This window comes from Chrysochloris asiatica, unplaced genomic scaffold, assembly GCF_000296735.1.
Source record: "Chrysochloris asiatica unplaced genomic scaffold, ChrAsi1.0 scaffold00394, whole genome shotgun sequence".
Lineage (NCBI taxonomy): Eukaryota > Metazoa > Chordata > Mammalia > Afrosoricida > Chrysochloridae > Chrysochloris > Chrysochloris asiatica.
In genome coordinates, this window is record NW_006408912.1 from 1,056,845 (window position 1) to 1,074,426 (window position 17,582).

Sequence of the window (17,582 nt, forward strand, 5' to 3'; positions counted from 1 at the left end):
ATTTAAGGGGACTGCCTTGTTTATCCAGCAAGTGCTGGAAGTTGTCCACCTTTTGGGTGTTTCAGGTAATCCCTGCTGGCATTTGCTTTGTCTTCCCTGATTATTGTGGGTGGGTCTCCTTTTCAAAGGAAGTTTGAATGCTTCAAACAAAGACAGAGCAGCTGGGCTGGGGTCTCTGGACTAGGAGGGAGAGAGGTTGAGTGTTGATGGGCACGGGGTGGGGTGGGATTGCGGGGTATGCCCGTTGGTTGTTTGAATGGTTGTATACCATGTAAACTATCATCCAATTCACAATGAAAACTTAAACCAACAACAACCAAAACCCAGAGGGAATGGAAGCAAATGCTGTTAAATGATGATGCATGATGGGGATTGTAATCATTGCAATGAAATAAAATATGATAGGATGAATGGAAAGCTGATGTTCTCCCATGTAAACTATCACCCAATTCACAATGAAAACTTAAACCAACAACAAAATGTCAGTCGTTATGGAGTAGATTTTCATTCATGGTGACCCATGTCACCATGGAGTAAACATGTACTCCTTAAATTTCAATGGCTGTGATCTTTTGGAAGTACATCACCAGGAGTTACTTCTGAGGCACCTTGGGTGGATAAACTGCCAACTTTTGTTAGTAGTCATTTGCTTAACCATTTCACCTTGAACCTTCAAGTGGAAGGCAATTCCTCAGTCACCCCTACAATCAGCTGAGATATTTGTTTTTCCTGAAAAGTTGACCTAAACTATATATATATATCATCCTATTGATATCTTCTGGCTTTACCACTCAGGACCAAATGCTACAAGGAAGAGAAGTCCATTCTCCCTCATTCCACTAAGAAAACCAACACCTGTTCCCCCCCAAATCAAAAGAATACAAAATTGATTTGAGCATTTTATTTATAAATGTACATTTACTATAAAAGCTGTTGCATTTTAGACAACTCAGGTTTTTTTTTTTACTATTTCTCAGAGGCATTTTAGAATAAATATTGTAAATGAAAATTAGTTGAACTGATATAGAACATGGGCCCACCCATAACAGTAACATCTTTTGGGTGGACACACGTAAGCGGTGGATCCTTTCAGTTCTTTAAATCTTACACTGTGTATTGAGAACTATAATAGGTATTGCATTAATAACACTACATAGAAAGGCTGAGGAAATGTCATAAAAGTTTGCTAATGAAAAACAAACCATTACCCATAAGTTTTCTTAAGAAAGAGAAGGGAAAAGCATTTGGAGTTTCAGATCTACTTTCTCAGGAACAATAAATCACTCACTTGCCTCATCCCCCACTTTTTTTTAAACAAGCACATTTACATTATAGCTCAACCGAGTACAGCATTTCTTCCCCTCGGGATCTCAAAGATTATTTGAAAAGAAATAGATCATACTCATTATGCTGCATTGGGAAAAACAAGATCTAGTCTGTTGAAGCTGCCATGTAACAGACTCCAAATGAAATATAAATCAAATATAAATAGAAACAGTTGGCAATTAGAATTTAGAAAATGTTGGAGATTTTTTTGTGCTGGTGACTCGCGTTCATTATGGGAAAGCACACTTTGCAGCTGGAGAATGGGGCTTTATTTTTCTTGACTCGATTCTAGCTTCAATACATGTACAATGAGACTAACTAAGAAATATGTATAAATGGGTTTGTGAAACTAGAAGAGAATGTGTGATATTCACATATTCCTTACAGAACAGATGGTGTTCCACACGTAAAAAGTATTCTATAAAAACTGGTTATGAATGAACATATTGTCCATGCGTTGCGCATGATCCGTGATAAAGTACTCTGCTAACATAGTATCATGCAAAGTGTAAACATCCACATTATCAAAAGGTTTAATAAAACATGCAGGTGTTAATCAAAATATTAGACTTAATTTGTACATTTTCAAAACTTCTTTCTTTTTAATTTTTCCCCCCTTCTAAAACAGTAAACACCTCCATGAGAAGTCTGGGGAACTTGGAAATGACTTCATCTCTCTTCAGTGTTCTGCATCCATAATTCATCACTGACTATGTGCAACAGCTTTGCATTTTCTAAGGCACAATTTTTAATGAAATGATGTATAGATTTCACTCTAACAACAGCTCTTCCAAATGACAATATGGTGAAAATGCCTCCAGTGGATGAGGAAATGTCTGCACTCATACAGAACCCACATGCAAAGAACCCTTTAGCATGTAAATAAATAATTGTTAGCCAGACTCAGTAAGACACAGAAAAAACAATTTTTTTTTGCTTACATAACAGAAAAAAACATCTATTTGATCTCCTTTTATGACTACATTAAACTAGTAGGAGTGTTTACATTCACATACTGTAATCTTCACTTATTTGCATCATTTTAAGGCAGAATAAATAGTTTCCCCTTCCCCAGTCTTAAAGAAAAAAAGCCTGGAGATCTAAAATGTGATGCTTTTTAGTAATTTGAGGTCTTCCTTGGCCAGCTGAACTTCATCACACAGGGCAGAAGATACTTAGTCCTTGACAAGAGTTTCTTTCTAAACCTCTCCATGTGCATGGTCCAGAATTCTTGATGAAAAGAGGTGGTAAAACAAAGAGTGGGCAGGGCACAGTTGGATCCGTAGGGTCTTGCTGATCACATACCAGTGGCTTGTACATCATATGTCATTTAGGATTCTATTAGGATGGGCTTCATGCTTTTATTTAGACACTTGTGCTTCAGGCTTTCAAGGAGAATTTGCAAGGTGAGGAGTTACCAGTCCTAACGATGGCCTTATTATGAGAAGATCTTCCATTGCCTATGAAAGTCTCTTCCTGAGACCTCACTAATCTAGTGCCTGGAGAGAAGCAAGCCACACAGGTCTCATGGCGATGACTCAGCACTCTTCTTGAGATTAAACTTTGTCACAGATCTTGATAATAACTTTGGAAATGAGGAGTGAAATATTTCCCGCTGTTGTTTTCCTACCCGTTGGGCAATGTCCCAGAGTCTAAATCTAGCAGATATTGTAAGGGTTTATTTGATGGAACAGCCTATATTAATGACGTAACTTCCAAGGTACACAAAATCTAATACTAATGGTACAATAATTTATTGGTATAATGTCTACCATCAAAAGGTAAGCAACACAAATATTTCAGGATTACAGTATATATTATCAGACTAGGGTCTTTGCTTTAAAAACAAGTTATAGATCAGAGAGCTTGCTGTGATGTTTAGCTTCTGAAATGCATTCCTTTTATGCTCCCATCTTAGAAGACCACTGTCTCAAATTGGCATGTCTTGTACTGTCTGCAGCTCAATTCTGTAAACATAAAATGTTTAATTCCTAGAAAAACTACCAAAAAACAGGTTATTGCATCATTTACCATAAAAGTCTCATAAAAGAAAATAACATGGTTTAAACCATAAACCTGCTTGACCATGCGGAGACCCTTTTTGAGCTATTCGGGATCATTATACGTCAACATTCTCGTTCTATGTGTGCAAATGCAAACAAAACAAACAAGAAACCAGAGTAAAACACACCGTGCTACAAAAGAACAGATACCATCTTTTAGAATAGCCTTTCTGAAATTAGATGACTGCTGGGGAGCCCCGGAACTTGGGGTTTTGTTAGACAACTGCCAGGGACACCCTCAATAAAGAAACGGCGAATGATCTGGAAGCTTGAAAACCATATCACAATGTTGTAGGCTGGCCAGCACCTGTGATAAAGAAAACAGAGCAACATTTGGTGAATGTAGCCAACATTTCTTGCTTTGGATGTTTTAAAACTTCCCAGATTAGCAGTTGCCTCTGGTAAACTCTCTTCCCCCGCAGGGTGGGAAAAATGTATCTCATCTTCTTATTCAACATGTTATCCAAGCAATAACCATATTAGCATTACCTGGCAGCTTGTTAGAAGTTGACTCTTGAGCTCGATCCCAGACTTACTTAACAAGATCTCCAGGTGAGTCCTGGGCACTAACATTTGTTTCATTTCTAGATTTCACCCTAAACCAAAGGAGCTTTAGTTGGGTTTCCACTTTGTCTCCTAGGTTTTCCTTTTCTAGGAATAAATACATTATAAGTAAGGGATCTCACACATGATCTAGAAACAGTGTTGCTAGATTTAGTAAATGAAACTACAGAACACCCTGCAGAGTTCATGGTTAATATCACCCTGAATGCACCCGATCACGTCAGAATACCCAACACAATCTGAATTTCAAATAAACAGCAAATAATTGTTTAGTACAAGTATGAACCAGAAGATACTTGAAACAGACCTGTGCTAAGCAAAGAGCTTGCAATATTTAGGGCATATTCATACTAAACAAATTATTATTTATCTGAAATTCAAATCTAACTGGGAAAAAAAAATGAACCGGACCTGCTGTACCCTTATCTAGGAAGGCTGGTTTGGGCTCCATAATTCTTACTGAAACCTTTAAAAGGTTTCTTCTCCATTTTAAGCGCTAAAGTCGTGATGAGGCGAATGCGACATTGGAAAAAACCCCGGGGAGTTTCTGTTCAATGTGTTTCACGAGAGCGAAAGATGGAATGGAACAATGTGAACGAAGACACAGTCATCCAACCCCCACACAAATGACACAAGTTCAACATGCGATGGCTTGATTTGTGACAGGTAATTTGTTTTGCACATCCATTCTCATTTACATATGAACTTAAAAACTGTTTACATTGCTTTTAGGAATTGCATTTTAATATGCTGTTATGCTATTTTTCCCTCCAAGAGCAAAATTTCATTTAAATGTGACTAGTTACTTGGAGAAAATAGGATTATATATTCAGGTTTTACTCTACAAAATAGAATTAGTTTGCTTCACTTAGAACGACTATGATGTAAACTACAGCTCACATCTATCCATCTCCCATCATCTCAACTCAGATAAAAATAAGATGGGGGGGAAAAAAAAAGAAGAGGAATGGTTTTTAGCCATTTCTTTCAATTCTGACTCTCTCATTGCATGTATGGTATACTCAACCAATTCAAACGTACTTATACATTGCTTGTTGTTGGTATTGCTGTTGTTAAGTGCCATCATGTCAGTTCTGACTCATAGAGACCCTGTGTAGGGTTTCTGAGGAGCAGCTTGTAGGTTTGAACTGCTGACCTTGTGGTTCACAGTCCAGTGCTGATAATACAGCGCCACACCAGGAGTCTTCTCTAGCTTTTTAAATTGTAATTTCTTCCACCAATTCACTTCTAACATATATCAGGGGGCTTCAAACTTTTCCATTATCTTTAAATTCATTTTTTTCCACAAATATTTTGAAGCCCCCTTGTATTTATTTCTAATGACACCATTAAGTAAATAAGTAATCTTCTCAGATATGCTGATCATTCTCCTAGTCATGTGTTGACTTAATTAAAGTTTAGCATAAAATGGCACTCAAATTTGTGTGGAAAAATAAACAGGAGAGAAAAATTTGGAAGTTTCAGAAAAAATATCATTGGAGTGAGGGTGGCCATTGTTACTCAAGGTAAAAACACATAAAACTATAATAAGTAGGACAGATATTGGAGAATAAATAAGTTAATAAAATATCAAGAGGTACAACTAAATGGGGGGAGCAGTTAACCTGTCATTTCAGGAACAGGGGACCCTAGGACCATCAAGAGGGAAGAACATGAGAGGAGAGAGGGATCCTCACCAGAAAGGCAGTGACAGTAGAGATGATGGCGGAGGCGATAACATAGAGTCAGAGCTGCAGAGGACTGAGACAGGCCCAGGGACAGAGAAAAGCAGTGCGCCTGTGGGTCGGAGGCTGGCTTGCAAAATGTGCCCTTTGGACTTTTAAACAAATATATATTTACAATATGGTATGTGTACATCAAGTAAATAAATAAAGGTAACAGAGGTAAATGCTGTTGGCTAAGGGTGCATGGGAGTCCTGGTGTGGTGCTAATGCGTCAGGATGCAAAGTTGTTTGAACTGCAAAACCAATGGTTCAAGCTCACCAGCTGCTCCTTGGAAACTCTATACAGGGTCACTATGGGTCAGAATTAATTAGACAGCACTTAACAACAACAACAACAATGGTGCATGGAGGGGATGGTAAACATTACAATGATTTTCTGAATGTAAAAATGGTGACCTGCCCTCTAAGTCTTCATTCACTCAATACACAATAAAAGCTTTAAAAATAAAATAAATAATAAAATATCCATAAATAGATATAAGTACGTAACATAAACTTGGTTTATGATAAAGGAGACATTTCAAATTAGTGGAAAAAGAGAGATTATTTATTAAATTATATTCACACTACTAATTCGAAAAATAATAAAGCTGTATTATCTACCTCATTTTCTATCCCAAAATATATTCCTGATGATCACATATTTGCATGTGAACAAGAAAACAAACAAACTAAAATATCTAGGAAAAATCTCAGTTAAATTGATTTATAATCTTGTAGTGGTGAAATGAAGGATACATTTTTGTACAATACAAAGCAAACCCAGAATCCAAAAGAAAGATATATTTAATAATCTATATCCTAAAATGAAAATCTTTTGCATGAAACATCTGGAAGTAGATGTTGTGTGCCATGGAATCGGTTCTGACTTATAGCGACCCTGTATAGGGTTCCGAGGCTGTAAATCTTTACAGGAGCAGAAAGCCTCTTTCTCCCACAGAACAGCTGGTAGTTTTGAACTGATGACCTTGTAATTAGCAGCCTGACTCGTAACCACTTGTACGCTACCAGAGCTCCTTAGAAAGACTACTGTTGTTGTTGTTGTTGTGAAGTGTTGTCGAGTCGGTTCCGACCCATAGCAACCCTGTTATAGGGTTTTCGAGGAGCAGCTGGTGAACTTGAACTGCCGACCTTGCAGTTCCAATGGCTTTGCAGTCTGGCACATTAACCCACAGTGCCACACCAGGACTCCAGAAAGACTACTAGTAACTGCAAAATGTAGCAAATATGGCAACAGTCGAAAATCTTTAAAATGAACTAATATAAATCAGCTGCCAGTAGAAAAATGGTCACAGAATGTCATTATTGCGCCACTGAGTTGATTTTCATGACTCCTTTGACAGAGTAGAACTGCATCAGAGTTTTCTAGGCTTTAATCTCATGGGGGGAGACCTGGTGTGGCACTGTGGGTTAATGCAGTTAATGAACTGTAAGGCTGGTGGTTCAAGCTCATCAGTAGCTCCTCGGAAACCCTATGTAGGGTCTATATGAATCAGAATCGACTTGATAGCACTTAACAACAACAACAACAATCCAAAGGAACAGATTACCATAGAAGCACCTTATAGGAAAAGTAATATGGTAAGTATGAAAAGATGCTCAAACTCATTTACAGTAAAGAGATATAAATCAAAACAGGGAAATCTTTTCTCCATTCCTAGTGAATTGGAAAAAACTGCCCCATAGGACTTCCAAGGCTGTAATCTTTACAGACGCAGACTGCCATTGCTTTCTCTCAAGGAACGGCTGGTGGGTTCAAACTGCCGACTTTCCAATCAGCAGCTGAACACTTAACCACTGCACCACCAAATCTCCTTGCTGGTATCCAGTGTTGACATAAATGCAGAGAAAGAAAGAAGTTTTCTTATATACTTTGGAGGGAGGGTGCTACTGTTTTTTAGGATAATTAAACAAGGTGTATGAAAGCACAGCAGCCCTTTAACTTAGAAGTCCTATAGCTTAACCACATTGTCGCTGAGGTGATTCCAGCAGAGGAGCAGCTGGTGGGTTCAAACTGCCAACCTTTTGGTTAGCAGGCAGACACTAAACACGTCACTCCCCAGGCTCCTTTCCTATTGCTTAGAATCTACCATATGGAGATGCCTTCAAATATTCATCAAGACACATGCAAATGCAATTGTAAAGGTACAAGTTTTGTAACAAAAACAGGGAAGTAGTTAATCCTACAGTCCAGAAACAGAGGACCCCAGGACCATCAAGGGAGAAGAGCACATGTGGAATGTGGGACCCTACCCAGAGAAGCAGCGACACCAGAGATGGAGGCAGAGATGGGGACATGGAGAAAGGGAGCAGCTGAGAACTCTAGATTCATGGGAAGAGGGAATGCCCAGGAGGCAGGCTTGCAGAATGTGCCCTTTGGTGGTTTAAATTATTATATGTGTCTGAGTGTGTGTGTGTGTGTTTTTTTAAAGAGCTAAAATGAATAGAGAGAAATACTATTAACTACTGGTACATAAAGGGGATTATAATCATTGTAATGAAACAAAGTATATGATTTATTGAATGTAAAACTGATGATCTGCCCTGTAAACTTGCACTCAATTCACAATAAAAACTTTAAAAACTAAAAAAAAGATATATGCAAATGTGATATTTAAAAAACTGGCGATAACTGAAGTATCCATCTGCTAAGAATTAGCTAAATTATGCTAAGTCTATACATGGAACCTGTATAAAGACGCAAAGGCAGTCGTTAGTACTGAACAAGGAGACACTGTGTGATTTAAAGTCAAGGAAGGCTATATCTTTCATCATCCTTATTTAATCTATATGCTGAGAAAAAATCCAAGAAGCTGGATGATATGATGACGAATATGGTGTCAGGATTGGAGGAAAGCTGGTAACAACCTGTGATGTGCAGATGACAACACCTTTCTTGCTGAAAGCGAAGAGGACTTGAAGTCCTTGCTGATGATGATCAAAGAATACAGCCTTCAGTATGGGTTACACCTCAACATCAGAAAACAAAAATCCTTACAATGGGACCAATAAGCAACATCATGATAAATGAAGATTGAAGTTGCTAAAAATTCCATAGTATGTGCACCCGCAATCAGCACCCATGGAAGCAGTAGTCAAGACATCAAACCATGCATTGCTTTGGGCAAATCTCCTGCAAAAGATCTCTTTATAGTGTCAAAAAGCAAAGATGTCACTTTGGGGACCCACGCCATAGTATTTTCAATGGCTTCATATACTGGATAATGAATGTTGTTGTTAAGTGCCATTGAGTTGGTTCTGACCCATAGCGACCCTGTACAGGGTTTCCGAGGATGTAAATCTTTCCAGGAGTAGAAAGCCTCATCTTTCTCCCTCGGAGTGGCTGGTAGTTTTGAACCGCTGACCTTAAGGTTTGCAACCCGATTCATAACCACTACACTACCAGAGCTCCTTGGATAATGAATAAGGAAGACTGAAAAATAATTCATGTCTTTGAATTATGGTGTTGGCAAAGAATATTGAATATACATACAATGGACCACCAGAAGAATGAAGAAATCTGTCTTAGAAGAAGTAGAACCAGAATGTTCCTTAGAAGTGAGTGGGAAGGGAGCAATGCCTGGATGACATCATGCTTGCTAAAGTAGAGGCAATGAGATGGAATGACACGGTGGCTCAGGAATGGGCTCATGCATTACAATGACTGGGACGATGGTCCAGGACCGGGCAGTATTTCATTTTGCTGACCTAGGCTTGCTCTGGAATCCTGATGTGATTCTGTAGGATAAGCACTGGACTGCTAACCACAAAGTGGGCAGTTCAAACATACCAGTTATTCCTCGGAAATCCTATACAGGCTTTCTAGGAGTCACACTCCACTTGCTGGCACTTAACAATAACAACAGGGTTGCCATGAATCAGAACTCATACTTGTTAGTTGGCATCTTAACAACAACAAACAAGTCCATACAATGGGATTGTAGACAGCCATTAAAAAGAACCATGAGAAAGAACATGTTCAAATAGAAACACTGCCCTATATATACCATTAATTTAACAACAATAACAAAAAAGCTAAGTACAGAACACCATGTAAAATAACACATTTGCAAGTAGATGCAGCATACATGTGTATGTGTGTGTGTACACATATACAAACATACACTTTTCCCCTGCCTCATGAAATAATTAGAAAGCGATTATGATAGTTAATTGGAAATTTTCACTTTTCACTTGGTATCTTGCTGACCTATTCACAAATGTCTAACTTTACACCACTTTTGTTGAAGTTGTTAGTTGTTGTTAAGTTGGCTCCAAATCATCGCACGCCTGTGTATTACAGTGTAGAACTGCTCCAGGGGGCTTTCTTGGTGGTCATATTTATGGGAGCAGTGTGACAACATGGAGCCATTGGCTGGATTCGAACCACTAACTTTTAGGTTATCAGCCAAATCTCTTGTGCCAATTATAACTTTTATAATTTTGAATTTCTATAGAGGTTATCTAGCCAGAAAGATATTGGTCTTTTTGTTTCCTTCCTTGTAATTTCTTAGTCCTGGTGTGATGCTGTGGGATCAGCACTGGACTGTGAACCACAAGGTCGACAGTTCAAACCCACCAGTCACTCCTCTGACACCCTATACAAGGTTGTTATGAGTTGGAATTGACTTGATGGCACTTAACAATGACAACACTAAATTCTTAGTATTCTAAAAATTTCTAGTAAAATAATGCTTTGGAAACTTAAAGAAAAAAAATCATACTGTGGACTACCTTTGAATAATTTTCTTATTTTTCATCTTATGACAATGTTTCAGGTCATAAGCTTTATGATTATTAGCTTTAGATCTGGAATTAAAAACAGTTAATAGAGACAGCCTTTACATTCGTGTATTTAGGAAAAAATTCCTGACCTAGATCCTAAATCTAATTTCCAAAAGAAATCAGTATGAATCATCCAACTTCTCAATCAAAAAAAAAGAAAGAAAAAAAAAATCTGGATCAAAAGAGGTCACCGTCAACCCAGAAGTAGATTCAGTTTTGTCATTGGTTGGCACCCTTCCAGCACTTTAAACTATGAAACAAATTCAACCTGGTTCAATGGTGGGTCCTTCAACCTAACAGTGCCCTCTTCTGGTTCTATGGATCACTTTCATCTGCTTCACTGACACGGCAAACACGCTTCATTTGCAGAAGCTACCAGAAAAAAAAAATTTTTTTTTGAAACTTGGGATGCAAGGTTTTTAGTTTTTCCCTTTTAGTCTATGGAAACAAAAGCAAACAATCAAAAATCCAATTGTAGAAAAAAGAGTCCAAGTTGCTGGCAACAGCTATTAAGTTGAAACTTTCTTTTTTTAACATCAAGTCAATCAAATGTTTACCATAAATCAAACCCACTTGGGTTTGATTTTAAAATTTCTAATTTTGTAATAATCATTTTATTAAGACAGACACATGGTGGTGCTATGCTGTGGAGTCGATTCCCATTCATAGCAACCCTGAACAGAGTTTCCGAGGCTGTACATCTTTATGGAAGCAGAATGCCTCATCTTTCTCCCGTGGAACAGCTGGTAGTTTCAAACTGCTGACCTTGAGGTTAGCAGCCTGACTCATAACCACTATGCTACCAGAGCTTCTTAAGACAGACACATATCTCTCCGAATTTAGTAAAACTATAGCTCCTGGTGTGGCACTGTAGGATCAGCACTGGGATGCACAAGGTTGGAAACCTAACAACTGTTCTTTGGAGGGAGACTCTATACAGAGTTGCTATGAGTTGGGACCAACTCAGTGGCACTCGGCAACAACAACAATGACAACAATAACTCGAAAAGTGAATGCAACCACTCCATAGGATAAGATGAGGCTTTCTGCTTCCACAAAGATTTAAGTCTTGGAAACCTTATATAGTGCCGCTGAGTTTGAATTGATTCGATGAAACTTAACAACAACATAGCTCTAAAGGAGTCTTTGTGTGGTGCTTTAGGATAAACATAGGGACTGTTAACCTCAATATCGGCAGTTCAAACCCACAAGCCACTCCTTTTAAAACCTACACAGAGTTGTTATGGGTCAGAACCAACTCAATGGCACTCGACAACAACAACATAGCTCGGAAACAACTTAATTTCAAGTTTTACTCTTAAAGTGTCCTGTCTCATAGATTTAGAAAAAATAAAAATAAAAATAACCAATCAAACCTACCGCAATTGAGTTGATTCCAACCTATAGTGACCCTACAAAACAGCACTCTGCTCTTTAGGGTTTCTGAGCCTGTGAATCTTTATAGGAGCAGAAGTGGGTTTGAAATCACTTCAGCCCAATGCTTAACCTAGTTTGCCAACAGGACTGCTTCACAGATTTAGTTGTTGCTAAGTGTCCTTGGTGTGGCGCTGTGGGTTAATGCACCAGACTGCAAGGTCGGCGGTTCAAGCTCACCAGTCGCTCCTTGGAAACCCTGTTTAGGGTCGCTATGGGTCGGATCTTAACAACAACAACAACAAGTGTCCTTGAGTCAGTTCTGACTCATAAGGATTCTGTATAGGGTTTTCAAGGAGCAGTTGGTGTATGTGAACAGTTAACTTTGTGATTAACAGTCCAGTGTTCATCCTACAGTGCCACACCAGGATTTACAGATTTAGCGGTGAAGAGGCTGGAAAATGTTACTTTGCTTACTTTGAAAAATCATAAAACCTTCTTGAATTTCAAACTCCTTTTCTTTGTTTCATTTTTTTCTTCTTAAAAGAAAGGGTTTAGATGGATGAAGTTGCATGAAAAGATCTCCTGTTGTCTCTAGTCATCCACCAAAAAGACTGAGGAAGGATTTAAGGTAAGCCCAGGCTGGTCAGATTTTCTACACAGCAGCGGGGCAACAGCACCCCCTGGTGCCCCCCAAACCAACATGAGCCTTTTACTGTTAGCAAGACCCAGATAGAAGACGAGAGGACTCGGGAGCTCCAAGGCAGCTGTGGACTGTGTACGAAGGCACTGGAGTGGCAGTTCAGAGCATCAAAAGCCATTGTTTCATCATTCAAGGCACTTTCAATTTAGTTGGAAATAAAAGCATAATATGTAATGAAACTCCTGAATGGAGAGCATGAGGATACTGAGAACTTAGCACTTGGTAACCCACACCCACATGGTGCCAGTCTTCTAAAAGATATGCCTCAACAAATGAATAGCTTTCACAGATCTGAGATCTTCCTTCCAGCTCAGCAAACTCTCTATGGTGAGCTTTGACAGCATCAACAAGTTAGCCTAGAGTTTTTACCTGTAGGATGAGCACTGGGTTGCAAAGTTGGTTTGAACCAGAAGGTTGGCAGTTCAAACACACCAGCTCATACTCTCCCTCTAAGAGTATAAGAGTAAGATAACCCACAACTATATGGAGTCCTGGTGTGGTGTTGCAGGATAATGTGCTGGTCAGCAAGGTCGGTGGTTCAAGCTCACCAGCTGCTCCTTGGAAACCCTTTACAGGGTCGCTATGAGATGGACCCAACTCGACGGCACTTCTCAACGATAACAGTGTGTTAATACACGTCTAGATGAAAAGCACATATGCACATGGCAGCAGTCACTTCCACTAGTGATTTCTGAGAATTTCTTTTACTGACATTTACCTGGATGTCACTACTGTCTGCCTGTTTGTCAAACTGTGGTGGTCGGCATGTTGCTAAGATGTTGTAAGTTATGCTATCAGTATTTCAAATACCAGCAGGGTCACCTAAACTGGACAGGTTTCAGTCGAATTTTTCCAGATTAAGATAATCTACTTCAGAAAAGTAGCCAATGAAAACCCCACGGATAGCAACCTTAGAACAAATACAACCAGGATGCTTCTTAGAAGCAAGAATGGTGAGACTCTGGCTTGTTTACTTTGGCCATATCATCAGGAAAGATCAATTGCTAGAGGAGGACATTGACACCGTGGGTAATGCAATGGAGCTGTGATGAAGACAATGAGAAGGATGGACACAGTGGCCAAAAGAGTGGGCTCACAGAGCAGCAGTCATGAAGGTGGCACAAGGCTGGGAAATGTGCTGTTGTTATGCATAAGGTCACTCTATGAGTTGGAGCCAAATCAATGGCAACTAACAACAAAAACAACAGATGTAAATATATGCTTTCCTCAGGATAGTATCGCCAATGGGGAGAAATACTGAATTGGGTACTATGAAAGGCATAGGATTCCATCACTCATCTTCACAGATTTAGTTGAGGTTTTCCCTCCAGGTACTTACTTCTGGATCGCATGTAGCAATCATTGCAGTTTAGAAGACCATTTCGAATCCTCACATCTGTCCCATTTACTGCATCTCCAAGCTGTCCTTTACAAATTCCACACTATAGGGTAAATGGAACAGAAGTAATAAAAATAAGACACATGAGGAATTGTTTCTTTCTACCATTTTGAACACAAACCATGTCTACATTCTGAGCATTTGTTGAGCATCTATTATATGCTAAGTGCTTCATAAAGAGCTGACTTACAACAACAATATACTTTTAGGATTTTGTCCTAAATTCTTCCATTTTACAGAGGAGCACACTGGTTCAGAGAGGTTAGTTGACTTGTTCAAGGTTGTGAAGCTGGTATAATGGTGTCAAGTGTGGATGAATCCAAAATTCTTTCTCTATCAAGATTTTGTTGTTGTTGTTAAGTGCTGTCGAGTCAGTCCAACTAATAGCAACCCTATATAGGGTTTCCGAGGTGGTAAGTTTGAACCACTGACCTTGTGATTCAAAACACCCTAGAGGTCGAGTGCTTATCCTATGGTGCCAAAGATGGGAGTATAATTGAAAACAGAAGCCATCCTGGTGGTTTTACATAAACACAGGGCCAATGAATTCTCAGTTGAAACTTGATTGTGAATACTCTTTCACATGCTTCTAGTATTATTGGTTCTACCAGGTCAGAATTACTAGGCAATAACTATTCCACTTTATATTGCCACATTGAAGGCAGCGATGTTCAAAGTAACAAATGGAACTTCTTTCAGTCAAGTGAGCCTGAGGTCAGAAGACTGAGGGATATACCATCCGGTTGTACCAGAGAAGGTGGCAATAGAAGTTGGTCCAGATGCAAGCTCTTTCTTGTTGGGGATCAGGACCCATCTCAGAAGCCACCTACGACAGCTTCATGCTAATTATTCTGTAAGCTACAGCCACATCACAAGGCAGGGCAATACAGCTAAGGATATGTCTTAAAGTATCAGAGAATGGTAGCCACAACACCTAAGAAAGCCAGTATCCTATCCCTTTGCCACCTCCATTATTTCTTACTTGGTAAAGGGTCTGAGGACAACATGCTGTGCTGGAACATATCATCTTGACATTACCATGAAATTAAAAAACAATATATCGGGGGTGTCAAAAAGTTCATGGAAAAATGGAATAAGAAACATAATAGAAATTTCTACTAACATTTTGAAACCCCCTTGTAGATTCCCAAGATCTAAGCCCTTCTAGATAATTTAGGGTATGTATCACCTAGTTTAAGGAGCTCTGGTAGCATAGTGGTTACAAATTGGTCTGTGAACCTTAAGGTCAGTAGTTTGAAACTACCAGCTGTTTTGTGGGAGAAAGATGAGGCTTTCTGCTCCCATAAAGATTTATAGCCTTGGAAACCCTGTACAGGGTCGCTATGAGTTGAAACCAAATCCATGGCACATCACGACCATGATGACGATCATCTAGCTTAGTTTTACAGTGAGAATGTATTTGGTTGCCCTTTGTGAAATTATTCTCTATAAAAATATAATAGAATTTAGGGAATGGAAAACTATGGTCTTATGTTTGATGCACTGAATCAATAATAAGTATTCACACTGTAGATACATCTTGCTTTCAAATGATTACAGACATTATTAAATTCATAATTTGTGAACAATTTCACTCATTTTCACTTAGCATACAGGCAAAGTGGGAGTCATTTTAACCCATGCAAATCTACTTTACAGCTTAGGAAGCCCTGAACAAGAAATATCGGAACATTCAAGGAGGCAGAAAGAAGCATGACAGTAACAAAGTCAACCCAGTTAGTCTGAGTAAGCAGGGCAGCTTCTTGAGGGAGTAATAGTCAATCTGAAATTAATAACGTTCTTCAAGGGGCTTCAAAAAGTTCATGAAAAAATTCCAGTATCTTTCCATTTCATTTTTCGATGAACTGTTTGAAGCCCCCTCATATCTGAGATCTAAAAACTTGCACCTTTGTAATTGGCGGAAAATCTGGCATTAGGTCAAAGACTATATGCCCTTCACACCAAGTCATAAGAGTTGGAGTAGTAGCAAAGCTGCTTATACTCCAAATAAATCTACATGGCCCTACACATAACATCACTGCCTTCCCAGTGTAGTATTCTCAGTCTTCTGTTGGTTATATGGTCAATATCAAAAGCAACTATTGTGTAAAGACAACATCAATTGCACAAATTTCTTTGGCCTTTTCTAGGCCAACTTCCCAGAGCGATGCACGATAAGAGAGCTTTACCCTAAAGGCTGTGCCTCCATCCATACTTCTATATAACCCAGAGGGGGAAACCCTCACAAACAAAGGTCCTCAGGATTTCTGGAATGATTTCTTAGCACAGAAGAAGTCAAAAATTCACATTCAATTGTACTTAGTGAGTAGAGTCATGAGTACATACCTTAAAGCACTGGATGTGAAAAAAGAGATTTAGGGTCTCGATGATCATAGCAGCTCCTTTCCCCAAAGGAAGGCTGCAAGAAGAGCACAGCTTCTTCCCACTTATAGACCTAGATTAACAAAACACAAAAGCAAATATATATGTGTGTGTGTGTGTGTGTGTGTGTACGTGCACATGCATGTGTGGTGTTGGGGGTTCTATGTCACTGAGTCAGTTCCGACTCATAGCAACCCTATATAGGGTTTCTGAGGTTGCAAATCCGTGTTTGTTTGTTTGTTTGTTTTAATGTTTTATTGTGAATTATGTGATAGTTTACATGAGAGAACATTAGCTTTACATTCATCCTATCATATATCATTTCATTGTCATGGTTACAATTCCCTCCATACATCATCAATCAACCAAAGGGTATACCCTGCAAGCCTGCCCCCTGGTCATCAGCACACAGCCCCTCTCCCTCCCTGGGTCTAGAGTCCCCAGCTGCTCCATCTCTCCATGTCATCATCTGTGCCTCCATCTCTGGCATCACCGCTTCTTTGGGTAAGGTCCTGCTCTCTGCTCTTCTCCCTTGATGGTCCCAGGGACCTCCGCTCCTATACTGCAAAGTCAATCACGCCACTCTTTTTGCTACAAAACGTCTACCTTTACATTTCCAACCCTCATAATCAGTCCTGATAACAATTATTCACTATTGTATCACAGGGGACCTATCTGCATCTTCTTTCATCAGCCCTGTCCGGACAGACTGGATACTACTCAGTGAAGATTCTACCTTTCTCTGTGCCCTCTGGATCTAGGCTCTCTCTTAAAAGCTTGTAAGCCAGTCACTTCTTGCCTTTCTAGCCTCCCCCACCCCCATTTTGGGTAGCCAATGTCCAAGTTGTCCATTGCTGTCTACACTGTGTATGGAGGGGGTGGGAATGAGGTTGTAAATCTTTATGGGAACAGAAAGCCTTGTCTTTATTCAGTGGAGTGGCTGGTAGATTCAAACCACTGAACTCATGGTGATCAGCCCAACCCGTAACCCACTCCACTACCAGTTGCAAGTTTGGTTTAAACAGTGATCAAATACACAAATATGGAACCTCATGCAAAAGATAAAAACATGGAGTTCTACAAGGTTTACTGCTAGAAGGTTTTCTTCCCATGTTGTTGTTGTTGTTATGCGGCGTGGAGTCGGTTCCGACTCATAACGACCCTGTACAGGGTTTCTGAGGCTGTAAATCTTTACGGGAGCAGAAAGTCTCATCTTTCTCCCGTGGAACAGGCCACATTTA

General features: G+C 39.4%; 1 protein-coding gene across 5 annotated transcripts in view; it reads right to left on the reverse strand.

Moving 5' to 3' along the window:
* Positions 1-1,925: 1,925 nt before the first annotated feature.
* The window catches only part of LIMCH1 (LIM and calponin homology domains 1), a 567,717-nt gene continuing 552,060 nt past the window's right edge, over positions 1,926-17,582 (reverse strand). For 2 of the 5 annotated variants that reach the window (XM_006876602.1, XM_006876604.1), the window contains 3 exons: positions 16,306-16,414; positions 13,900-14,002; positions 1,932-3,696 (listed from right to left, as the gene is read on the reverse strand). In XM_006876602.1, coding sequence (XP_006876664.1) covers positions 3,671-3,696; positions 13,900-14,002; positions 16,306-16,414 — 238 coding nt within the window. In that variant the 3' untranslated portion in view covers positions 1,932-3,670. Of the gene's footprint in view, positions 3,697-13,899; positions 14,003-16,305; positions 16,415-17,582 lie in introns of all 5 variants that reach the window. The other 3 variants (XM_006876603.1, XM_006876606.1, XM_006876605.1) reach the window with 3 other exon arrangements.